A 26490-nucleotide genomic window follows, 5' to 3' on the forward strand; every position below is an offset into this window, starting at 1 on the left:
AGGAATGGCTGAAGAATTGCAACGTTTGCCTAGAACTAATGCTGCATATAGCAATGCTGGGTGATTTGAAAAGCCATAATCAATCAATAATAAAATAATTATTTTAGCAACAATGTTTATTTTTAATTTACAATCTGTAGAAGCTATGAGAATAGAAAGGTTCAGTACTTTTGTGAAGCATCACAGCACAGTTGAAAAATGTATGGCAAATAGAAATCCAAAATGGATGGTGTTGGAGATAGATGGGAGGGGTTGAATGGAGCTGAAGGGTGGGACTAATAAGATAACCAATGTAAAACATGTGGGGTCTGTAAAACATATATAGGTTCAGACATTTTGTAAAATAGCACAGTTATAAATAGAAATGAAACTGGATGGCCATCAGAAATAGAGGAAGGCCAGGACTAAAAACAAACAAAATATAACTATTGTAAAATAGATTGTCTGTAAAATGTGTAATAAGATGTATAAACTGAAGGTAGAAGCCTAAGTGTTATTGTTTATTAGTTTACTCCAATTGGGGGAAGGGTGGTAGGGTTTGCCGGGAATAATAAATGTATATTCAAAAACAAAATCTATAGGTATGTATATGTATGCATATGTGTATGTACATGGATATACAGTGGGGCAAAAGTATTTAGTCAGCCACCAATTGTGCAAGTTCTCCCACTTAAAAAGATGAGAGGCCTGTAATTTTCATCATAAGTACACTTCAACTATGACAGACAAAATGAGAGAAAAAAATCCAGAAAATCACATTGTAGGATTTTTAATGAATTTATTTGCAAATTATGGTGGAAAATAAGTATTTGGTCACCTACAAACAAGCAAGATTTATGGCTCTCACAGACCTGTAACAACTTCTTTAAGAAGCTCCTCTGTCCTCCACTCGTTACCTGTATTAATGGCACCTGTTTGAACTTGTTATCAGTATAAAAGACACCTGTCCACAACCTAAAACAGTCACACTCCAAACTCCACTATGGCCAAGACCAAAGAGCTGTCAAAGGACACCAGAAACAAAATTGTAGACCTGCACCAAGCTGGGAAGACTGAATCTGCAATAGCTAAGCAGCTTGAAAAAATCCCAGAACCACACGGGGGGACCTAGTGAATGACCTGCAGAGAGCTGGGACCAAAGTAACAAAGCCTACCATCTGTAACACACTACGCCGCCAGGGTCTCAACCTGCAGTGCCAGACGTGTCCCCCTGCTTAAGCCAGTACATGTCCAGGCCCGTCTGAAGTTTGCTAGAGAGCATTTGGTTGATCCAGAAGAAGATTGGGAGAATGTCATATGGTCAGATTAAACAAAATAGAACATTTCGTGTTTGGAGGACAAAGAATGCTGAGTTGCATCCAAAGAACACCATACCTACTGTGAAGCGTGTGGATGGAAACATCATGCTTTGGGGCAGTTTTTCTGCAAAGGGACCAGGACGACTGATCCGTGTGAAGAAAATAATGAATGGGGCCATGTATCGTGAGATTTTGAGTGAAAACCTCCTCTCATCAGCAAGGGCATTGAAGATGAAACGTGGCTGGGTCTTTCAGCATGACAATGATCCCAAACACACACCGCCCGGGCAACGAAGGAGTGGCTTTGTAAGAAGCATTTCAAGTTCCTGGAGTGGCCTAGCCAGTCTCCAGATCTGAACCCCATAGAAAATCTTTGGAGGGAGTTGAAAGTCCGTGTTGCCCACAACAGCCCCAAAACATCACTGCTCTAGAGGAGATCTGCATGGAGGAATGGGCCAAAATACCAGCAACGGTGTGTGAAAACCTTGTGAAGACTTACAGAAAACGTTTGACCTCGGTCAACTTTTGTTATTGACCAAATACTTATTTTCCACCATAATTTGCAAATAAATTCATTAAAAATCCTACAACGTATGGGATTTTCTGGATTTTTTTTCTCATTTTGTCTGTCATGGTTGAAGTGTACTTATGATGGAAATTACAGGCCTCATCTTTTTAAGTGGGAGAACTTGCACAATTGGTGTCTGACTAAATACCCCACTGTATATACACAGCTCCAAAAAATGAAGGGAACTCTAAAATAACACATCCTATGGAGGGCTGTGCGGCCCCCCAAAGAAATGCCACCCCCACCATGACTGACCGACCGCCAAACCAGTCATGCTGGAGGATGTTGCAGGCAGCAGAACGTTCTCCACGGCGTCTCCAGACTGTCACGTCTGTCACATGTGCTCAGTGTGAACCTACTTTCATCTGTGAAGAGCACAGGGCGCCAGTGGCGAATTTGCCAATCTTGGTGTTCTCTGGCAAATGCCAAATGTCCTGCACGGTGTTGGGCTGTAAGCACAGCCCCCACCTGTGGATGTTGGGCCCTCATACCACCCTCATGGAGTCATGCACATTTGTGGCCTGCTGGAGGTCATTTTGCAGGGCTCTGGCAGTGCACCTCCTGCTCCTCCTTGCACAAAGGCAGAGGTAGCGGTCCTGCTGCTGGGTTGTTGCCCTCCTACGGCCTCCTCCACGTCTCCTGATGTACTGGCCTGTCTCCTGGTAGTGCCTCCATGCTCTGGACACTACGCTGACAGACACAGCAAACCTTCTTGCCACAGCTCGCATTGATGTGCCATCCTGGATGAGCTACACTACCTGAGCCACTTGTGTGGGTTGTAGACTCCGTCTCATGCTACCACTAGAGTGAAAGCACCGCCAGCATTCAAGTGACCAAAACATCAGCCAGGAAGCATAGGAACTGAGAAGTGGTCTGTGGTCCCCACCTGCAGAACCACTCCTTTATTGGGGGTGTCTTGCTAATTGCCTATAATTTCCACCTGTTGTCTATTCCATTTGCACAACAGCATGTGAAATTTATTGTCAATCAGTGTTGCTTCCTAAGTGGACAGTTTGATTTCACAGAAGTGTGATTGACCTGGAGTTACATTGTTGTTTAAGTGTTCCCTTTATTTTTTTGAGCAGTGTATTTACAAAAAAAAATGGGGTATTGGAAATTATGCAGACAATTACATTGATGGAAGCAACAATCTTTCTGCAATATTAAGCTGATCCACCCCTTAAAATAAAAAAATTACACTACCACTAACCAGGTGCCATAATGATGATGAAATAAACCAAGCCCTTGTAATGTGTTTTGAAGAGATTATATACTGAACCTTTTTTAATTAAGCAGAAGTGGGCTGTCAAAGTGTGGGTTTAACTGCTAGGGAAAGTAACCCAGGTCAGAGGTTAGTGTGTCCCAGACAGCCCAGCAGCTGGCTGGCTTCTCTGGGTTACTGGAGTCAGTCAGATGGAGGGGGTGGGAGTGATGGGATATGTGGGGTGGCTTTGGGTTGGAGACTGTTGGGTGGGTAAAAGGAGAGGGTGTGAACTGTGAATGTTGTCGGCCGTGTAGGCTAAGGCGTGGCAGTGGGTGAGAAAATTGGGGTGTTGGGCTGAGAGAGTTTCCCCATTCCCAGGGATTCTCTGAATTCTCCCTCGTGCCAACAGGATGGGTTGGCCGCAGGGAGAGACAGCTGATCTCTATGTGGTACAACTCCGCAGTTACAGGACCAAATTCACTGTGTCTGTCCTAGGGTTAAGTGTTCCCAACCAGATAGGTTAATTCTGTTTTACCTCAGTGTATCTGTCTGGCCATAGGCCTACATTGCAAATAGTAGAGAGAGGCTTACATTCCATGATGTGATTACTTTTTCCTTTTATCTATACAAAGCTCTTAACATTTAATCCCCCATAATTGTTCCGGCTAACTGGACATAATCAGATCTACCTAGAGGAAGTTGTGCCTGACGCATGCATTATGTTGATATTGTTTGGAGGAAGCAGGGTCACACGGTCTGAAAGTCATGGGGTGAAGTGAAAATATGTTCCTATTTATCTGTAAAGGTTGGTGATGAGGTTGTGATGGGGATTAATTGAACTAAGGTGTGTGTGCTCACTGGTTCACATGCCTTTGTCAGTTTTTACTGTTTAAGCAAGGCAATCGATGCAGTGAGGAGAGCAGCCCTGGGTCAGACGGTCATTTGTCTGCACTGCAGAGCCTATAGAATATTCAACATGAATTACATTACCCTGCATCAGAGCAGGCCTGGTCCCTGTCACACTTAACAGAGCTTGATTGAGTAAGACATAGCCGAAGACCAGACTGTGCAATCTGTTTTGAAACCGAGGAGTAGGCTTAACCACCTGAACTTGTCCAATAAGAATGCTCAATTTTGAGGAAATCAGAGATACTTTGCAGTGTATCCCAAGGGGTGATTTTTATGAATTCATTATGTAGAGAGACGCTGAGTGATATCTAAGGGAGTGTTAATAGCCAGGGTCATAGTCTGTCTGTTTCTAAATGTCTTTGTGTGGGTCTGAGGTGACAGCAGGCTGTGTTCGATCTACAATAGCCCACTAGCCACGCCAGTACAGCAACATGTCACACTGTATATGTCCCTAGAATTCCTATTGAGTCTGGATGCGTGTTCTTCATTCCCATGTATTATGTCTGTCCTCTTCATGGCTGGTGAGTTATTACACTCAGCATATTGTCAGTGTAGATACGGTATGTGAACTTGCCAACGGACTGTTACGTTTTTATTTTGGAGCACATTTTCAAACTGTGCCTATGAACGCTCATTCATAAAAAAAAACGTTAATGCCCCATTGACAATGAGTGTTACTTTTTAGAAAATGTGTATACAGAGTCAGAAGCATTTATTTTACACCTCTGCCTGTTTAAAAAAAAAAACACAATGTTGTGGGTGGGTGTCTTGAATTAGTTTTGTAATTTCAAAGATGGGTGTGTTCCATTGCCAAGTTCCTGGGCCCAGACTAAAGGCAGTCACAGCATTCATTTGAAGGGCAGTCCCCATACGCTGAAAAGACAACATTTTCCGGTGGATTATTATGGGGGAATTGACTCTGGGCATGAGGGATTTTATGGACAGTCGTACAGCCAGCTTTCTAAAAGATGCCAATTTTAAACAGGGAATGAGCAGAGGCTGGGATCCGCTGGGTAGTGTGGCTGGCTTTCTCACACACAGCACACGCTTTGCCGCACACACAAAAGTTCCATCCATCTAGAGTTTGTCAGAAGGCTGATCACACTTCATACATTTCCAGTGTACCCAGGGTGCATTGTGTCAGAAATATAAGTAGAGGGTAGGGTTGCAAAGGGTCGTAAACTTTCTGGTAAGTTTCTGGAATTTTTACTTAAATTAATAAAAAAAGTTAGCTTATAACAGTGAACCTTTTTTGTGAGATACACAAGGCAATTCTAGGTCCTGTGGCATATTTTGGTTAAAGTATCCTGAATTCAATGGAATTGCAACCCTCTGCATGCACAGTGCACTCTTCCATCACATGTACACCTGATCCTCAAGATCTTGCACACTAATGAGATGCTTTTGAACCCACACTACTACACCGTCTGAGCCAAGGACTACATGCTTTCTGGTAAGGTTTGATTACAATACTGGGTGGGGTGAATATATTTTAGATGACATACAGGATGTTTTTGTTACCTAGTAAATAGTAGCCTGCAACAAAGTGTTTAAATAATTTCTAACTTTTTAACCATTTCTATATTAGCTGCAGTGAAATGTCTCCACACATCAGATAGTGCCAGTGGCATTTTCCTGTAAAGATTAGGGAAAAACAGTTGAAAAAACAATTTCATATTTTTTTTAACCTTTATTTAACTAGGGGTTAACTGCCTGTTCAGGGGCAGAACGACAGATTTGTACCTTGTCAGCTCGGGGGTTTGAACTTGCAACCTTCCGGTTACTAGTCCAACGCTCTAACCACTAGGCTACGCTGCCGCCCCATATACAGATAAATTGTTAAGCAGTTAAATTTAACAACTCCTTAGTAAGATGAATGTTTTAAAATGAAATATGTATGGAAACGGGTGAATTAACACTCCTCAGTTAGCAGGCTCAAACAAGCCTGAAACCCATATGGTAGCAAAAACTAACTGCTGCTTGGTCTAAAGTGGAGGATTCCTACCCTCACATCACACCCATTTGGCTGTGCTGCTCATGCATTGAATCTGCTCCTCAAGGACATCATGGAACTGAAAACAATGGATACACTGTAGAAGAGAAATGGTTAGGTATGTGAAGGTTCATCAAGTTTTTGCAGCAATCTACCTCACCATGCAAAGTGAGAAGAATAAGAGCACCACATTGAAGCTGCCCAGCAATACCCATTGGGGTGGTGTTGTCATTTATGACTGTCTCCTGGAGGGAAAGGAGTCTCTCCAAGAAATCACAGTGCTGATATGGACAGCCCCATCTAGAGGATCCTCCTGGATGATATATTTTGGGAGAGAGTGATAAGCAGCCTGAAACCTATAGCATTAGACATTGCACCGATTGAGGGAGATGATGCCATCCTGTCTGATGTTCAGATTCTGCTTGCAGATGTAAGAGAATAAATCCGTACTGCCCTTCCCACTTCACTGTTGCTCCGAGAAGAGGAAACTGCAGTTCTGAAATGCATCAAAAGTCTTGAAGACTTCTGCCTGAGGCCCATACACGCCACAGCGTACATGTTGGACCCCAAGTATGCTGGCAAGAGCATCATGTCTGGTGCAGAGATCAACAAGGCCTATAGTGTAATCACTACCGTGTCTCGCCTCCTTGGCCTGGATGAGGACAAGGTTCTTGGCAGTCTGGCGAAGTACACTTCCAAGCAAGGGCTTTGGGATGGAGATGCAATATGGCAGTTGTGCCAACATATCTCATCAGCCACCTGGGGGAAGGGACTTTGCATCTGAGGCTCTTTCCCCTGTTGCCTCCATCCTCCAAATTTCACCAACATCAGTCGCCTCAGAGCGCAACTGGTCCTTGTTTGGGAACACACACACCAAAGCACGCAATAGGCTGACCTGGCCATCCGGGCAAATTTGAGGCTTTTTGAGCCCGACAACGAGCCAAGTTAAGGTTGGAAAGTGACAGTGAAGATGAGGCTTCAGAGTCTGATGTTCAAAAGGTGGACATTGAGGAGGTCCAGGGAGAAGACATGAAAGCCTGAGAGGAAGACAACCAAAGCTTTAGTTTCTAGACTATAATTTTACAGATGTATGTTGAAAATGTCTTTGAGAGATGCAATGGATCATTGGGGATCATTCAATAGTCCCTTTTGTTGTTCAGTGAAATCATCCAATGTGGAGAGTCGACTCATTTAATTAAAGTTCAATTCGTAACTAAATCGGTTTTTTTTTCTTCTATTGGAAGGATTTAATAATTTGAAATTGTCTGCTTATGATAAGGTAAAATGTTTGTTTCTGTCTCCATATGATATGGTAAATATATCCAATGCAAAAAACATCTACATTTAAATGGTATTAATATTAGTTTGCATATATTTCCGTTAATTCCCATATATTCCCTTTAATTCCCACGGAAAGTTTCCACCTCTTAACATTCCCCAAAATGTGCAACCCTAGTGGAGAGGGTGGGAATTTGTCTCTTTCTGCTCCATCGTCTACCCCCCCAAGTCATCAATAACCTGTGAGGAAAAGGGTTCTCTGTCGCCTTAGTCTAATGCTACTGGAACGAGACCAGCCATCAAATGACTGCACTAGCAATGTACACACACCCACATTTCTTACTTCCTACCACTGTCATCATCGCTAACCTTAAGACTGCACATCCCAAGCGTAATTTGTGATGTTGTGCATGGATTTATTGGAGAAGTGCATAGCCTGCAAAATACAGAGTACAAGACATTAGGAACACTTTCAATGACGGACTGATCACGTGAAAGCTATGATCCCTTATTGATGTCACATGTTAAATCCACTTCAAATCAGTGTAGATGAAGAGAAATAGACCGGTTAAAGAAGGATTTTTAAACCTTGAGACATGGATTGTGTATGTGTGCCATTGAGGTTGAATGGGCAAGACAAAATATTTAAATGTCTTTGAATGGTACTAGATGCCAGGCACACCAGTTTGAGTGTGTCAAGAACTGCAAAGCTTCTGGGTTTTTCACAATAAACAGTTTCCCGTGTTTATCAAGAATAGTCCAACACCCAAAGGACATCCAGCAAACTTGACACAACTTTGAGTCAACATGGGCCAGCATCCCTGTGGAGCTATTTCAACACCTTGGAGATTCCATTCCCCGAGGCTGTTCTGAGGGCAGAAGAGTCTGAAACTCAATATTAGGAAGGTGTTCCTAATGTTTTGTTCACTCAGTATATATCTAATTTATTTTCTGTCTTCTTCGCTCCCAGCTTTCGGAAGCTCCTCCACTACCTCAGTGTTTGGTCAACAGCCCAGTGGTGGGAGTGTCTTTGGACAGGTAACATTCACATTTTACTATGTGTGTAAAATATAAAACCTTCCTACCATTTGATATGTAACACTTCAGTAGAAGACCCCCAAATATCCCTCTTCAAATGCGACCACACCACTCACATACACGGTAGATGTATTATTGCATTTGGGTAAGAACTCAGCCGAGAGCCCATACACTAACTACTGCATAACCAATTATGATCATTATGACCTTGTTGTGACTGTGCCCCCCTCCCTTCTCCCCTGCAGCAACCATCCAGTGGTGGGGGTCTGTTTGGGTCTAGCTCTGCCACGGTAGCAGGCTCCCAGCAGGCAGGGGGAGGCTTCTTCAGTGGCCTGGGGGGGAAACCTAGTGAGGACGCCGCCAACAAGAACCCCTTCGGCACGACCGCCGCCACCGGGGGCTTCAGTCAGCCCAACCAGACAGGTGAAAAGACCCATAGGGATGGAGAAGTTGTAGCAGAAAGGATGACTCATCTTATAATTACATTTCCTGTGCAATTTTAGGACAGTTATCATTAGCAAGAGACCCTTTGATTGACAGGATGATAAAGTTGTCTGATATACCCACTTTTATTTCCGCTTCGTTTCATACCATTAAGCAACACAATGAGAATCACCAGAGTTTTGATAAGAGCACAAATATTATCACGGTAAATATGTTCATGTAAATGTAGGGAAGTAGCCAATATAATCAATTTAGTTTATGAATGTCACATAGCGGTGTGATTTAACCTGTTGATGCCGGAGGCCCTGACAGCGTATGTGATGTCCTGTATGTGACAACACGAGTCTGCACCATCCTCTATAGCTCCTGGTCATGTTACTGCTCAACAGACTGACTGGCATAGTTTTACATAGCAAATAGGCTTCTATCTGCATGTTTTCTTATTCTAATGCACACAAACAGCATCTAATCATCCATGTTTGTTCTGTAGATTAATGCAAATATGTTCATATTTTCCCAACCTTGTGGTGGTACGTGATTCATTTCTGTTAAACATGTAGGCTAGATGAGTAGATATCCACCTTGATATGCATTTGAGCCCCCCGTACCATTCTACTGTACCCTCTTTTGTTCCAAATTTAAATGAGGCAGAATTCTGATTATGACTATCTGAATATGTATGCCCCATTTCAAGGGGACTATTTGATAGGATTCCCTTGCGTGCCCAAAACTTTGATTCTTATGAGAAATGTCATTCTCTGCCACTCACGTATTGCCTTCTAAGACATTTTCCCTGAACATATATCCCAACCCACATTGTTTCACCCATGTCTTCACCCATGTTTATTTTCTCAATGCGCTGCATGACATGCATGTAGACTATTTTAGCTTTTAGTCAAATTCCTAAATTCCATTAGTTCTTTGACACTCACCTTTGGGAAGAGCACTGCAAATTAGTATTTTTCTTGAGTAGCTCTTAACGGACAGTAGGCATTGTACCATGCTGCGTAATACATCAAGTGTCCGTCCCAATGTCTTCCACACACACCTAATACCATTCAGCCACTGTGGCAGTCACATCCATTTCTTCCTTCTGCCTGTTACTGATGAAAAGTGAAACCCGTTATCTGATATTGCTGATCAAGCTCCTTAATGCCCAAAGATGTTTTCTTCTCCTGCCCCCAGTTATTGATTGGCATCATGGTCAGTCAGTCATGTAACTTGTCCATGTAATCACCCAAGTCTTTGAGAATCCATTTTGATTTGAAAGGTGTTTCTTTTATTTTCTCTCACATTGGTTGCCTTCAAGTTACTGTCTTGTAAATTGTTGGAGCGTGAAAGTGGATGAGATGTTTGGAAATGTTCCACCTGTACAGAATCGCCAATGAGATTGCAGTGTTCTGTGTCATTTACACCTTAAATGTAGTGAAGTACTTGCCATGAGCAGTATTACCATATGGCCAATGCATTGTGCAAAAACACTCAGCCTTGGAAAAGTATGAAAATGGCCCCTAGAAAATAGCCTCCTCTATGAACGCGCCATTTCCAGTCTGTCACCAGCGGACTCTCACGAGCACATTGCTAAAAGCCCAGAGAGGATTTAACGATAGAATCCTTATACATCTCTCCAGTTGTATGAAAAAGAGAGTCTGGACTGTCGTTCCTCTTGGCTTATTTGAGCTGTTCTTGCCATAATATGGACATCTTCTGTATACTTACCCCTACCTTGTCAGAACACAACTGATTGGCTCAAACGCATTAAGAAGGAAAGAAATTTCCACAAATGAACTTTTAACAAGGCACACCTGTTAATTGAAATCCATTCCAGGTGACTACCTCATGAAGTTGGTTGAGAGAATGCCAAGAGTGTGCAAAGCTGTCATCAAGGCAAAATCGGTCGAATTACCGACCCATTGATTTTGTTAGTTACTCTCACTCAGATATCAAATTAAGAACTGCAAACATTTCTTTCCACCCTATGGAAAAATGAGTAGAATTTGTTATAAAGCTGCTTATTATTCTCTGCCCAATCGCAAAGTCTTTAGAATTGCAGGAAATTAATATTTCAAGACCCATTTAATCTTCTCTTTTTTTATACCACTGGAGAGATGTATAAAAGCCAGGTCAGTTGAAGAGACCGACATTCTCAGCCAATTAAAAGTGAAACACGTTGTAAAGATAACCCAGGTCTCCCTCAGTCTTTTTAACTGTAAAGTGTGTTGCTTTCATGACACCCCTGAAACGATATTCCACCACATCGTTCTGGAGATGAATTTCTAATGAATGTGGAGGGAGAGAAGTTTACATTTTCCTTGCATGATTGAATTTTGAAATGGTGATCAGTGAGTGATGACTCATGGCTGGAAATTCTGTAAAATGTCATCCTCTTCATGCTCAGTAGACTATAGAGCAGGGATTGGCAACAGGAGGCCTGCGGGCCAAAATTGGCCCACCAATGTTAATTTTTTTTGTCCGACAGTTTTTTTTTTAAAGCAAAATTTTTTATTTTTTTTTATTTTTTTTAAATCAGCTAAAATGTGTTTAATTTAGGAAATCTGTTCCTAAGTATTCACACACACAAAGACACTTGATAATGTAATCAAAGTATGAAATGATTGTATTTGAAAATAATCTATTTTGGGGCTTAGTGGAATGGCGCCGGAGAGGATGGCTGACATTTTACGTGCTCCTAACCAGCTGTTATTATGTTTGCTTTTTTTGCATTGTTTCTAACTTATTTGTTTACTTATTTTGTACATAATGTTGCTGCTACCAAAAATCACTTCAGAACAGAAATTACTAGCCAAGAACTGGTAGAAGCTTTTCCCATTACGAGTCCGACGTGAAGGATATACTGCTTTGCCGGGAACAGGCCCAACTCTCCGTCATTTGCGTGAAGAGAAGACTGAGAAAAATGGGGTGGAGGTCGGGCTGCCTTCTGAGAATTCAAGGGCGAGCGAGCAAATCCTCACTGCCATCCGTTCTATTGGCTAACGTGAAATCATTGGAAAATAAAATCGATGACCTACGAACAATATTAAACTACCAACGGGACATTAAAAACTATCACTGAGTCATAGCTGAACATGAATAACATACAGCTGGCGGTGTTTACATTGTATCGGTAGGATAGTATGTCTTCCATTTCCTAATAATTGCTCCCACAGTTGATTTATTCAAACCAAGCTGTTTACCTATTGCAGATTCAGTCTTACCAGCCTGGTGCAGGTCTACAATTTTGTTTCTTGTGTCCTTTGACAGCTCTTTGGTCTTGGCCATAGTGGAGTTTGGAGTGTGACTGTTTGAGGTTGTGGACAGGTGTCTTTTATACTGATAACAAGTTCAAACAGGTGCCATTAATACAGGTAATAAGTGGAGGACAGAGGAGCATCTCAAAGAAGTAGTTACAGGTCTGTGAGAGCCAGAAATCTTGCTTGTTTGTAGGTGACCAAATACTTATTTTCCACCATAATTTGCAAATACATTCATTAAAAATCCTACAATGTGATTTTCAGTATTTTTTTTCTCATTTTGTCTGTCATAGTTTAAATCTACCTATGATGGAAATTACAGGCCTCATCTTTTTAAGTGGGAGAACTTGCACAATTGATGGCTGACTAAATACTTTTTTGCCCCACTGTATGTGAGAATGCTATTAATTTACAACAGCTCAGCGTTCAACACCATAGTGCCTTCAAAGCTCATCACTAAGCTAAGGACCCTGGGACATAACACTTCCCTCTGCAACAGGATCCTGGACTTCATGCCGGGCCGCCCCCAGGTAGTAAGGGTAGGTAACAACACATCTGCCACGCTGATCCTCAGCACGAGGGCCCTTCAGGGGTGTGTGCTCAGTCCCCTCCTGTACTCCCTGTTCACTCATGACTGCATGGCCAAGCACGACTCCAACATCACCATCAAGTTTGCCGATGACATGACAGTGGTAGGCCTGATCACCGGCAACAACAAGACAGCCTATAGGGAGGAGGTCAGTGACCTGGCCAAGACAGTCGTGAAGAGGGCACGACAAAACCTATTCTCCCTCAGGAGACTGAAAAGCTTTGGCATGGATCCTCAGGTCCTCAAAAGGTTCTACAGCTCCACCATCGAGAGCGTCCTGACTGGTTGCATCATCGCCTAGTATGGCAACTGCTCGACATCTGACCGCAAGGCACTACGGAGGGTAGTGCATAAGGCCTAGTACAACACTGGGGCCAAGCTTCCTGCCATCCAGGTCATTTATCCTAGACTGTGTCAGAGGAAGAAAAATTGTCAGAATCCAGCCACTGTAGTCATATACTGTTCTCTCTTATACCGCACCGCAAGCAGTACCGGAGCACCAAATCTAGGTCCAAGAGGCTTCTACCTCCAAGCCATAAGACTCCTGAACATCTAATCAAATGGCTAACCAGACTATTTGCCCCCCTCTTTTACGCTGCTGCTGCTCTCTGTTATTATCTATGCATAGTCACTATAATAACTCTACCGACATGTACATATTACCTCGACTAACCTGTGCCCCCGCACATTGACTCTGTACCGGTGCCCCCTTTATATAGCCTTGCTGTTGCTATTTTACTGCTGCTCTTTAATTATTTGTTACTTATTTAAAAAATAATATTATACTGCAATGTTGGTTAAGGGCTTGTAAGTAAGCATTTCACTGTAATGTCTACACCTGTTGTATTTGGTGTATTGCGAAAAACAATTTTATTTGATTAGTTGATTTGATTTGCTTTATTTAGGTGCCCTACCCATGCAATAGAGGATTATTCAGGTTTGCTACATCTCTCTTGTCCTCGCACTCATCCTCTTGGAGGGGACCAATAGCCAATTCGAGAACTTGTTTAGGGTTTCCCATTCCATTACTTAGGTGAGAAGCTTAGCTCAGTGACGCCCTGTCTAGAAATCTTTTGGGATCCTTTTACGTCGATTTTAAAGGCTCGGTTGCGTCAAAATTCAGTTTTTTCTTTGTTTTATATCATATTGTACAACAGAGGATGAAGCGAACTGTTAGAGTGAAAATATTTGATCATTTGAAAATACAATCTACACAGGACCTTCTAACCAGGTTTGCATGTGCTGTAGTTTCGACTTTCCATGGCAACATCGTGGTATGTGCGGTAAATTGGTTAATAGACCAATAACAAAGAGTTGCAGAGTTCCTGTACCTGAAGATCATTTGGGAAGTATTCAGACTTTTCCCACATTTTTTACATGTCAGCCTTATTCTAAAATTGATTCAATTGTTTTTTTCCCTCATCAATCTACACACACTACCCCCATAATGATGAAGCAAAAACAGGTTTTTAGACCTTTCTGCGAGTACTTTTTTATTTTTATGAATGAAATATCACATTTACATAAGTAATCAGACCCTTTACTCAGTACTTTGTTGTAGCACTTTTGGCAGCGATGACAGTCTCGAGTCTTCTTGGATACGACACTACAAGCTCGGTACACCTTTATTTGGTGAATTTCTCCCATTCTTCTCTGCAGATCCTTTCAAGCTCTGTCAGGTTGGATGAGGAGCGTGGCTGCACAGCTATTTTCAGAGGTTCAAGTCCGGGCTCTGGCTGGACCCCTCAAGGACATTCAAAGACATGTCCCGAAGCCACTCCTGTGTTGTCTTGGCTGTGTACTTAGGCTTGTTATCCTGTTGGAAGGTGAACATTCGCCCCAGTCTGAGGTACTGAGTGCTCTTGAGTAGGTTTTACTCAAGTGTATCTCTGTACTTTGCTCCGTTCATCTTTCCCTCAATATTTTTTCCCCTTCACTAGTCTCCCAGTCCCTTCCACTGAATAAAATCCCCACAGCATGATGCTGCCGCCACCATGCTTCACCGTAGGGATGGTGCCAGGTTTCTTTGACGTGCCGCTTTGCATTCAGGCCAGATTTCAAACTTGGTTTCATCAGATCAGAGAATATTGTTTCTCATGTTTTGGCAAACTCCAAAAGGGCTGTCATGTACCTTTTTACTGAGGAGTCGCTTCTGTCTGGCCACTGATTGGCCTGATTGGCGGAGTAATGCAGAGATGCTTGTCCTTCTGAAAGTTTCTCCCATCTCCACAGAGGAACTCTGGAGCTCTGTCAGAGTGACCATCGGGCTCTTGGACCCTTCCCTGACCAAGGCCCTTCTCCCCTGATTGCTCAGTTTGGCCGGGCCACTGTGTTCTGCAGAAATATTTTGGTACCATTCCCCAGATCTGTGCCTCGACACAATCCTGTCTCGAAACTCTACGGACAATTCCTTTGACCTCATGGCTTGGTTGTTGCTCTGACATGCACGGTCAACTGTGAGATATTTCCAAATCATGTCCAATCAATTGAATTTACCATAGGTGGACTCCAATGAAGTTGTAGAAACATCTCAAAGATGATCAACGAAAACATGATGCACCTGAGCTCAATTTCGAGTCTCATAGCAAAGGGTCTGAATACTTACATAAGGTATTTCTGTATTTTATTTGTAATATATTTTCTACCTTTTAACTGTTTTCAGTTTGTCATTATGGGGTATTGTGTGTGGATTGCTGAGGAAAACAAATATTTAATCAATTTTCGAATAAGGCTGTAATGTAACAAAATGTAGACAAAGTCAAGGGGTCTGAATACTTTCCGAATGCACTGTAAATATGAACGGGACCGGCACAAAACATTTGCACGGCACCTATTTCTGTCTACATGCTATACTGCTATAAATCCACTGCTAAAACTCCACTTTTAACTTCTGTCTGACCTACAGGAGGACCCACCCTGTTTGGGAACAGCGGGGCCAAAACCTTTGGCTTTGGCTCTCCAGCATCAACATTCGGAGGGGGGGAGCAGACGGCCAGTGGGACCTTTAGCACGGGAGGCGGGAGCGTGGCCGCTCAGGGGTTCGGCTCCTTCTCCACCCCTGCCAAACAGACAGGTAGGCTACACCCTCAACCCAAAATCAGTGACAATAGTCACACAGCTCTGTCAACTACAGACTTGTGTCCATGGTTATTTTCAAAAGTGTTGTCCAACCATGTCACAAATAACCCATCTGTTATTAAACTTTGGGTCTCAATAGCCTATCTTACAAAATATATCACTTTGAAGAGTATGTCGATTCTAACTTTTTCAAGCAAGCGTCTTTCAATAGCGAAATTTCCACAAGGTAATATCACACCTGCCGGCCTAACTTACACAATACAAGGTGGTACAATAGGGTAGTTGTACTTTATTCTGCAATAGCTCTCTAAACACATTCCCCATCACTAGCCCCTCTAGTCTTTTTGACAGTGATAGTAACGACCCTTTACATTCTTGGCTCCGTCTCTGATGTCGTCCTGTCTTCCTCTGTCTGTTGGTGCGGTGGTTGGCTCAGTGTCGTGTGAGGGTCAGAGAGTGGGGCAGGTGCTGATGGATGAACACTCCACACACGCATCACTTCCTCCCCAGCGATGCGGTGGGGGTGGCTCCACTCCCTGCAACCTCAGCTGCCCCCAGCTCTAGCTCCCCAAGGAGAGACTCACTCTGTCCTCCTTTATCATCTGAGCTACAGTGAGAGTCACCTTATCTCTTTCTGCCAGTACAGCACTAGTGGAACATGGTCAGGCTACATTCCACAATGCTGCGTCTTTCATAGCTAGTGAACAGTCTTGGTGTCTATTTGGCCAGAGCAGTCATAGCATACATTTTGCCAACGCAGTTCTAATATTTCCTCAAGCTTGCTAAAATTATAGCATGTCTTAGCAAATAGAAAGTCATAGCGTTCCCCAAAAGTTATTACCACTGCAGTTTTGTCTTGGCATTTTACTCAGCTAGCTATCTGGCACTGCCAAAGGACATCACCTCTCCTAGCTTTATCATAGGCGTCTACCCCTAAACTCTTGGGCCCATATTCACAAAGCCTCTCAGAGTAGGAGTAACTGATCCTAGATCAGCACTCCTACTCTGAGAGGCTTTGTGAATACGGGACCTGGGGGTTTTCAGTGCTGCTCCAAGGAATGTAATCCTATTACATTAGCTCAATCAATTATTCACTGGGCCGTGCTTGTCTCGTAGCCAGGCTGTAATTTCAGTGCTCCCCTCTCTTTAACTCCTCCTTTCTCAGCCCCAGAGAGTGTGTGGTTGGCAATCAATTCCCGTCAAGCCCTCTTAGCCCTTATGCTATGTGTGTGTGAGAGCAATTGTCCCTGACCGGAAATGGAGTGTTGTAGAGCAGATGATAATACAACATTATTAATCATGTTGGGATGTTATTTTTAGGGCATTACCAGCTGTGACATATACACATGGCTCAAAATGTAGGAATAAGGTAAACGGTGCCTCTATTTTTGAAGCCTTTGCTATTATGTATGGTTAGTGTCCCCTGAGACGTTCTTCCATCCCCCGTCTCAACCAATACAACAATATTGCTCACACATGTCAAGCGTATTCATGTAACCATCCCTCTCACATGTATTTTATCAAATGCAAAGTCAACCACCTGACCCTTTCTCACACACCCCTCTCTCTGTACCCCTACAGGTGGTTTTGGGAGCGCCCCTGTGTTCGGTAGCCCTCCTGCTTTTGGGGGCTCCCCAGCGTTTGGGGGGGCAGCAGCGTTTGGCTCAGCACCCTCTTTTAGCAGTCCCATGGGCTCCTCAGCCAGCAAGGTGTTTGGAGAGGGAACGGCAGCCGCCAACGTGGGAGGATTCGGGTAAGAGAGACACCCCTGTTAGACCTGTATTGGATATGAAGAGTGAAGACTTTTAGAATTGTTCTGAAATTACAGCTGAATATTCTTGATAATACTGAGCATACAGGCTTCAGAATGTCTTTAAATGTCTTTATGCATTTATTGCTGTGTATGTGATATTGTCTGGGTTGGTTGTCATGTATATTAAAAAGGTTGACTAATAAAAGGAAAGAATTATGGGCACGGGTTTCAGCCACCTGAGGGGCTAGTTATGCAACACCTCACGTTCCAGCTGACAGCACGATGACACATCCCTGACAGTGTTTTTATATTCACACATGGTAAATAAGCAATTGCAGGCTAACCCCCGACCTCATTTCTCAACTTGGGCATACCGCCCTAAGCCCTGCTCAGCTACACTAGCCAGGTTTCCATCCAATTGGTGACAGATTTTCATGCAAATATTAAAACATTAGCATAAAGAATATATGTGTATTTTCCTACCAGTGGTGTTTCCACCAAACTGACTTGTTGTGGATAAAAATCAGTGCGTGATGATGTAGTGCACACAAGGTACTTTTTTTGCTTAAGTTTTAATGTACAGTGTATTTACCCCTAAATGACGGTGAAAAGGAAGCCTGTCCAGAGTAAAAAATATTCCAAAACATGCATCCTGTTTGCAATAAATCACTCAAGTAAAACGGCAAAAAAACTTTTTTAACTTCATGTTCTGAATACAATGCGTTATGTTTGGGTAAATCCAACACATCACGGAGTACCACTCTTCATATTTTCAAGCATGGTGGTGGCTGCATCATGTTATGGGTATGCATGTCATCGGCAAGGATTAGGATGTTTTTTGGGATAAAAATAAATGGAATAGAGCACAAGCAAAATCCTACAGGAAAACCAACAGACACGGGGAGATTAATTAATCTTTCAGCAGGACAATAACCTAAAACACCAGGCCAAATATAGACTGGAGTTGCTTACCAAGACGACATTGAATGTTAATGAGTGGCCTAGTTACAGTTTTGACTTAAATCTGCTTGAATATCTATGGCAAGACTTGAAAATGGCTATCTAGCAATGATCAAGAAGTCATTTAAGAGATTGAAGAATATTTTAAAGAATAATGTGCAAATATTGTACAATCCAGTTGTGCAAAAGCTCTTAGAGACATACCCAGAAAGACTAAGTTGTAATCTCTGCAAAAGGTGATTCTAACATGTATTTTTGACTCTGGGGGTTGAATACTTACATACTCAAAACAGTGTTTTATGTCCCCCCCCCCCCACACACACACACACTTTGACATTAGTATTTTGTGTGGATTGTTGACACAAAAAGACTATTCAAACCATTTTAATACCACCTTGTGAAACAATTTTGAAAAAGTAAAGTGGTTAGTATTGTGGGGTAACTACAATGTTGATCCATTGATACACCATCCAAAGTATAATGAATAACTTCACTATGCTCAAAGGGGTATTCCATGTTTGCTTTTTTTTTTACCCATCTACCAATAGGTGCCCTTTGTCAAGGCATTGGAAAACCTCCCTGGTCTTTGTGGTTGAATCTGTGTTGGGAATTCACTGCTTGACTGAGGGACCTTACAGATAATTGCAATGTGTGAGGTACAGAGATGAGGTTGTCATTCTAAAGTCATGTTAATTAAGAAATAAGGCACAAAAGGCAGTGATGTAGCATGAATATAGTCACAGGTATATGGTGTTGTTAAACGCGATAAGTAACCCATTTACTTATTGCTTTTATAAAACCGTTACCAACGTATTAAAATAATGAATTACATATTTTCATTAATTTTATTTTGATAAGTCAATTCATACAATTTCATTATTTGACCAGAAGCTGTATAGTAGTTTAGACAAAAATCTGGTTGTTAGTTCTTTTGGTCATGTTGCTACAGACACGACCCAGTTGTTAATTATTTTTGCATAGTTGCTATGCAAAAAAACCTTGTCATCTGTTCTAAGCAAAATGGTTGCTATGCAGTCTGGATAACGTTCTTTTCACTTGCTTGCTTGCATGCTAGCTAGCCAACTTCAGCTAACTCAGTCGCATCAAACATTAAACGACAGTACACTAGCTGCATTTTGGTTTCATTTAGCTTTTTTTTTTACATTGACATTTACTTGGATATGTCCATGATAATGACGTTGATGCGTGATTTCGACTGGCTCAGAAGAAGTTCTCATCTGGGCACTGTTCAAGCAACACGGAGTGTACAAAACATTAGGAAAACCTTCCTAATATTGAGTTGCACCCCCTTTTGTCCTCAGAACAGCCTCAATTTGTCGGGGCATTGACTCTAAAAGGTGTCAAAAGTGTTCCACAGGGATGCTGGCTCGTGTTGACTCCAATGCTTCCTTCCCACAGTTGTCTGCATGTCCTTTGGGTGGTGGATCATTCATGATACACACGGAAAACTGTTGAGCGTGAAAAACCCAGCAGAGTTGCAGTTCTTGACACTCATACTAGTACTCCTGGCACCTATTACCATACTCCATTCAAAGGCACAAATATTTTGTCTTGCCCATTCACCCTTTGAAAGGCACATTTACACAATCCATATCCCAATTGTCTCGAGGCTTAAAAATCCTTCTTTAATCTGTCTCCTCCCCTTCATCTACACTGACATCAATAAGGGATCATAGCTTTCACCTGGATTCACTTGGGCAGTCTATGCCATGGAAAGAGCAGGTGTTCCTTAAGTTCTATACACTCAGTGTATGTACGGTACTACAGAGATCAAAATTAAAAAGTGAAACATTGTTTCCAGGTTGGACAGACAGGCAAGACAGCAAGGCGTATATTAACCCCCGCTGTACCAAACTAAATGCTAAGCTGGAAGCGAGGGGAAATTATGTGCGAGTTGAGATGAATACAAGAGATGATTCAGACGGCAACATTAACATGACATTCTTATGGCGGTGCAGTGATAATGTTTAGATGGTACTGTTAGCAGGCATAGGTGTGTCTGTGATGGCCAATACAGCACGGCTTGGAATGCTGCTCATCCAATCAGCATCCAGCATCCAAACAACCAGTTTTGTTAACATTGTCTTGAACACAAAGTGAGTCCATGCAATGTATTATGTGACTTGTTAAGCGAAGTCTTACCATAACAATGGGGTTGTATACTTATTGACTCAAGACATTTCGGATTTTGATTTATAATTAATTTGTAAAAATGTCTCAAAATAATTCCTCTGACATTATTTGTAGGCCATTGACACAAAATCTCAATTTAGCCATTTTTTAAATTCAGGCTGTAACACAATAGCGTTTGGAAAAAGTCAAAGGGTATGAATACTTTCTGAAGGCACTGTACTGAATAAAAATCTAAAGTTCAATGTGTTTCCATTTCATTTTCAACCGATAGTTTTGTCACAACTGTTGCGTTAAATAACAAATGTGCCCAGTCTGGTCTTGGTATGTGCGCTTTACCCAACAGCTCACAGATGCAGTGCGGGTAGTCTACATGATGACATTATTATGGATCATTTAATGACATTCAATCATCAATCATTATGTCACCAGAATAAGACTCTGAGTCTGTCTATTGGAGAGGAGCATAAAGCTCATCAATTTACACTTTCACCACTCTGTAACATTCATCATAACTTATTTCATCTGTAGGGTAATAAACTGCATGGTTTCCAGATATGTAGTGGGAGGACGACACACCATGTCATCGGGTGACTCCAAGTTTACTTCAATATGATGGTTATTATATCAATATTTTCGCATTAAGGCATTTCCACTACCGTTTCTTGCATAATAAATTTTTCTGACACAAAAAGTTCCCTCCATGTCGAATGAACAAATTATCTGTCAGCATTTATAAAATTGTACTGAAATGTCCTGTTTTTTTCTATACGGTATGACTTGAGAATATGGTTACAGTTTTTTCGTCTTGCCTTCAATGAGTTTGAAATTTAGTTTAGAAAAGTCCACAATAGTTTAGGGCAAGCATTGCTGGAATGTTTTAAACACAATTCATCAGGGGATGGGATTCAGTCAGCTCTAACCACCCAGACCCCCTGCTGAGTCAACCTCTATTCTGAGTTTAACTGCAACCCTCATTGTAAGATTATGGGAGAAAATGGGATTATTCCTCCATCCCCTACCGTTCAGATCCCCCCCCACGTGCAGGCCTGCTGGGGTGCAGGCCTGCTTCTGCCAAGACCCAAACCACGGAGCCATGCAGAGAGAGATTATTCCACCCAGATAATCCCACTCTGGGGTCATACTGCCAGATGATTTTAAGATGGGCTGGTTCCTTCCATCTATCTATCTTCTATCTACCCCTGGGGGTCATGTATTGGGCACAAGTTGTCAGGAGGGGATTACCGGCTAAATCCCCACCCCTCAATCCTCTACCACCCCCTACTCTCACTCGCGCGCACACACACACACTTTACACCCTCTGCCTTAGGTCCTGTTGGTTTCAGGAAGACGAGCTAGCCTCGCCCTGAAGTCATTTCTCAGTTCTGTCCTGTCAGGGTTTAATCCCATGGGACTGTCAAATGGCAGCAGGCTTAGTGTTTTCAGTCAGTCCTTTCCTCGGTTCAGTCAGTTTTTTTCAGTCTAGTTCTTTTCATAATGTCAGGACTCGTGAGGTAATATTTTTACGGCTCTTTATTTCGCTTGTCATCACCCGTCGTCCTGTTCACAAAGATAAATATTGAAGTTGTTTACGAATGCCGGTCCTAGTTTAGTTGTTTTCCAAACCTCTGCAGAGATGTATTAAAAGATAGTTCAAAGATAAAACGCCTCAGGACTCCCTACAGCCAGTAAATGTCACCCTCCCTATCTTTAGAAGTGGTTCCTCAATTTAGCCGTGGGGCTGTACAAAGTGGGCTTGGGCGATATCCAGATTTTCATACCGTTTCTGTACCCTACCGGGGTGTAGGCTATTACCGGAAGTACACGCAATGGGTGCTATTTCCAAAAATATATATTTTTTGTGGGGACGCACAAAACAATTTAGGCGACAGGGATCTTGATCCAGGAGGGTATTAAATGTCCCTGCTGTAACCAAGAAGCTTGATTTTTGACATCTAGGCAGTAGGCAAGTTAGCTAACCTAATGCTTAGCTGGAACCCTGAGTTGGATATCATTTATTTGACACCTCTTAGATTTATTATAGTTATAATCAACCTATAGTAATAAGCAGTGGCTTTGCACGAAGCCCCCGTGAGGTATCGGAAATCATACCGGTGGTATTTGTAGATGTATACCCTGTATACGGTATAAACAGTACATCTCCCAAGCCTAGTAGTTAAAGATGAACCTGGTCCTGGATTGACCCAAGAGCGGTTAAAGACAGCCGGCAGGCAGGCCGGCAAGTGATTGGCTCCCATATTAAGGTCAGAGGTCAGCCTATATTTCGGTCCAGGAGTCTGCTTCCCAGATTAGAACCAGCAGAGCAGCTGAGCTGGCTGTGGCCTAGACTATTCTCTACCCCTCTCTCTTCATTACTCTGTCTCACTCTCTTCTTTAATGTCACTATCTTTTTGCCCTTGTTTCTGTTATCTTCCCCTCTTTCCTTCTCTCTCCTCTCTGAACGGCCTCACACACACACGCTATATTCTACGTCAATTCCCCTTCCTCCTCCCCTCGTCTCTGCTGATGTTTGACTCTCGAAAACTAATCCTGGAGGTACAGCTGTGTGACTGGTGCTGCTCTTGTATCTCACTCAGGGCAACTGAAGCCTCCATGTCAAAATATAATAATTTAAGATATGCCATTTATCAGACGCTTTTATCCGAAACGACTTAGTCATGCGTGCATACATTCTACATTTGGGTGGTCCCGGGAATCAAACCAGCTATCCTGCCATTGCAAGAGCCATGCTCTACCAACTGAGCTACAGAAGACATCTAGCTTTCATTTAGACTGTTCTACTACACATTTAAACTGAATAAAACATTAAAACACACTCCTCTCCCTGACAGTGACCCAGCCTCCACATACAGATCCCAGATCAGTAAGGGAAGTGCCGTGGGAGCGTCAGCGACTTATTCCATTGTAATTCAAATAAACTATTATTGCAATATGCTTTGATGTAATGGGCTCTGATATTTTTCCAGGCAAGGCTGTTTCTCTGCATATTTTAGGAGCCTGTCCTCTGGGTTAGAATGGTAATGTGAGCAGAGTAGAGGGACTGGGGCAGTGTGCTACAGTGACTATACTAGACAGTCTGTAACCTGGAGGAGAGGGGAGCGCAGGTCATAGTAATTCGACCTCCCTCTGTATGGCGTCAGGGGGTTCAGGACTGATGTAGTATTTAGGGTGGATGGAAACTGACCAGCATATTTCCCAGTTTGTGTGTCAATAATGTAATAAATCAATTGTACCAATGATTTTTCTAAGCAACACATCTTCCTGAATTTTGATTGGGTTATTGTTAGATCTATTAAATCTGAATCTATTTTCAGTCGTTTGTTTCTCTCTCCCCTCACAGCTTTGCCTCCACTCAACAAAGCACACCGTCGTTTGGTGCACTGGCCAACCAGAGTGCCCCGTCTTTTGGTAACCTGGCCCAGCAGCAGCAGGGGTCAGGGTTCGGAGCTCCTCAGCTCAGCGGCTTCTCTGCGTTCGGACAGCAGGGAGGAGGAGGTGTGTACTACTATCTCACCCATTCAGTTCTTTCAGATCAGTGCAGAGGATGCCACTCTAGAGGATGCACTCCAAGTCTTCATTGACATGTTCCCTTCCCTCCCTCTTCTAGTGACTAAAACTGTACAAAGCATATGAAATGATTCCAACACTCGGCTTAGTCTTATCTGCCCCTGCGGTCTCCTCGCCATGCTAACAAGGAACAAACAAAAGAGCTCAAGTCTTCGTTTGAAGTCCTGCCAATGAGTCTCTTCCCATATTCCCCTGAAGCAGAGCCTCTGGTTAGCTCAACTCATTAGTGGCTGGATAAATAGCAGTCAGTTAGCCTAGTGGCTAATACTATCCCCCAGCACTCTGTCTGCTGTGCAGTACAACAGGGCCACAAGATGCAATGCAAGGCTAATGCTAGGATAGCCGTGGGGGTGGTGGAATCCCACCAGCGGCTTCCTATTAACCCAAATACCTGCTATGGCCGCATGCCGCCATGCAAGCTACTTTCTGTCAGAATAATGTTTGTATATGGCCCAGTTTTCTCAAAACGGGAAGAGGAGGGTGGGAAGACCACTTTTACCATCTTAGTTTCACTCTCTCGTTCTCTCTTTTTCTTCTTGTTCTCTCACTGTATTTCTCTCTCATTCCTCTACTCCCTCACATGCTTGCCCTCTCTCCCTCTGGCTTTGTGTCTAGCTCTTAATATGTCACTCTCTCACACACACTTACACACACACACACACACTTTTTACTTTTCAAATCGTCCAGCCTCCCTCTTATTTTTCCCTCTGTCTCCCTCCACTCCTGCTCTGGAGCCCTGGATGCTGCTGTTTGCGTATGTCCGATCGTTAGGTCTAGAACAAGTCATATTATTGTGGTTTATGCTGTGTCTTATGTAGTTGACTGGCTCTGTACCAGAGGTAATACGGTGGAAATAGTAGTAGTTTTCTCTCTGATTCAGTCTACATTATACAGAGGTGTTTTAATTTTTTCCACTGATACGTCTTCATCTACATGGTTAATTGTGTTTGTTGGTTTTCTTGCAGGCTTTGGGTCTGCTGGTGGATTTGGGTCCAATCAGTAAGTATCACTCATCGTTGGGCTCTTCTGTGTGGGGGTACGTGTTTCGGTAGTGTGCGCTCATTTGTTGTGTTCACATAAGAGTGTGTCTATCTTTGTGCTTGAGTGTATACATTTGTCTAAGTGTTTGAACCCTCCCTACGCACACACTTACATGTGTGTCTCTGTCAGTAGTGTGTGGAGGAAAAGTGTGTGACCACAGCACACTTCTGAGAATCTGAAGGGCAGCATGAAGTCACAGCTGGCTTTCCTACTATATCATCCCTCCTTCCCCACCATCCCCCCCTCCACTCTTTTCTCCCCCTCTAGTCTTCCTCACTCCTTTCTCTTCTCCCTCCTGTACCTTTTTCAACCCTCGCCCTTCTCCTCCCTCAAACCACTGATCTCTGTACCCTTACCCCAGACACTCGCCCCCTCTACCCCCTAATTGCTCTCCCTTTCCCCCTACCTCATCTACCACTCTCTACACTCTACCTCCTCCCTCTCTCCCGCTCCCCTATTTTTCTCTGCCCTCCTTTTCCTCCTCTTCCTCTCCTTCCTCCTCTTCCTGTGCTGCTGTGTCACATAGCCACTTCCCCCAAGGTGCATTTTAGTGGAATGCGATCTGAAGTGCTCAGGAGAGTGGCGACGCAACCCGGGCTTTGTTAGATAAGCTCCTCTCTCTCCCTCTGTTCTGCTTCACCCTCTCCCCCTCCTGCTCTTCTTCCTGTTCTCGTCTTCTATTCCTTTCTCTCCCCTCCTTATTACTCCCCATTTTGCTCCCTCCATCTCCCCCATCTTCCTCTTCCTTCTCCTCACTCACTCTCCTCTTTGTCCCTTTCTTCCTCATCCTCTTCCTCTCATCATACCCATTTATTATTATTGATGAAAGCAAAATGCTGTGCCAACATGCTCTGAGAAGGGATATCTGTTTATGTTTATACTGAACAAAAAAATAAACGCAACATGCAACACTTTCAATGATTTCAGTGCATATAAGGAAATCAGTCAATTACATTAAATTCATTTTGCCCTAATCTATAGATTTCACATGACTGGGCAATCAGAATTTGTTTTTCTCTCACAAAATAACTTTATAACAGACAGAAATACTCCTTAGTTTTATTAGCTGTCCGGGTGGCTGGTCTCAGATGATCCTGCAGTTGAAGAAGCCGGATGTGGAGGTTCTGGGCTATATGTGGTTTGCGGTTGTGAGACCAGTTGGACGTACTGCCTAATTCTCTAAAATGACGGAGGCGGCTTATGGTAGAGAAATTAACATTTAATTATCTGGCAACAGCTCTGGTGGATATTCCTGTAGTCTCCATGCTAATTGCATTCTCCGTCGAGACTATTTTATTTATTTTTATTTCTCCTTTATTTAACCAGGTAGTTAAGTTGAGAACAAGT

At 42.9% G+C, this 26490-nt stretch overlaps 1 protein-coding gene across 1 annotated transcript in view; it reads left to right on the forward strand.

The window, feature by feature from the left end:
* The window catches only part of LOC118387553 (nuclear pore complex protein Nup214), a 75787-nt gene that overhangs the window by 42944 nt on the left and 6353 nt on the right, over window positions 1–26490 (forward strand). Inside the window, 6 exon segments of the mRNA XM_035776021.2 lie at window positions 8221–8288; window positions 8534–8711; window positions 15478–15645; window positions 17232–17403; window positions 23876–24030; window positions 25068–25101. Of these exon segments, the coding sequence (XP_035631914.2) occupies window positions 8221–8288; window positions 8534–8711; window positions 15478–15645; window positions 17232–17403; window positions 23876–24030; window positions 25068–25101 (775 nt within the window).

The sequence above is a fragment of the Oncorhynchus keta genome, chromosome 9 (genome assembly GCF_023373465.1).
Source record: "Oncorhynchus keta strain PuntledgeMale-10-30-2019 chromosome 9, Oket_V2, whole genome shotgun sequence".
Lineage (NCBI taxonomy): Eukaryota > Metazoa > Chordata > Actinopteri > Salmoniformes > Salmonidae > Oncorhynchus > Oncorhynchus keta.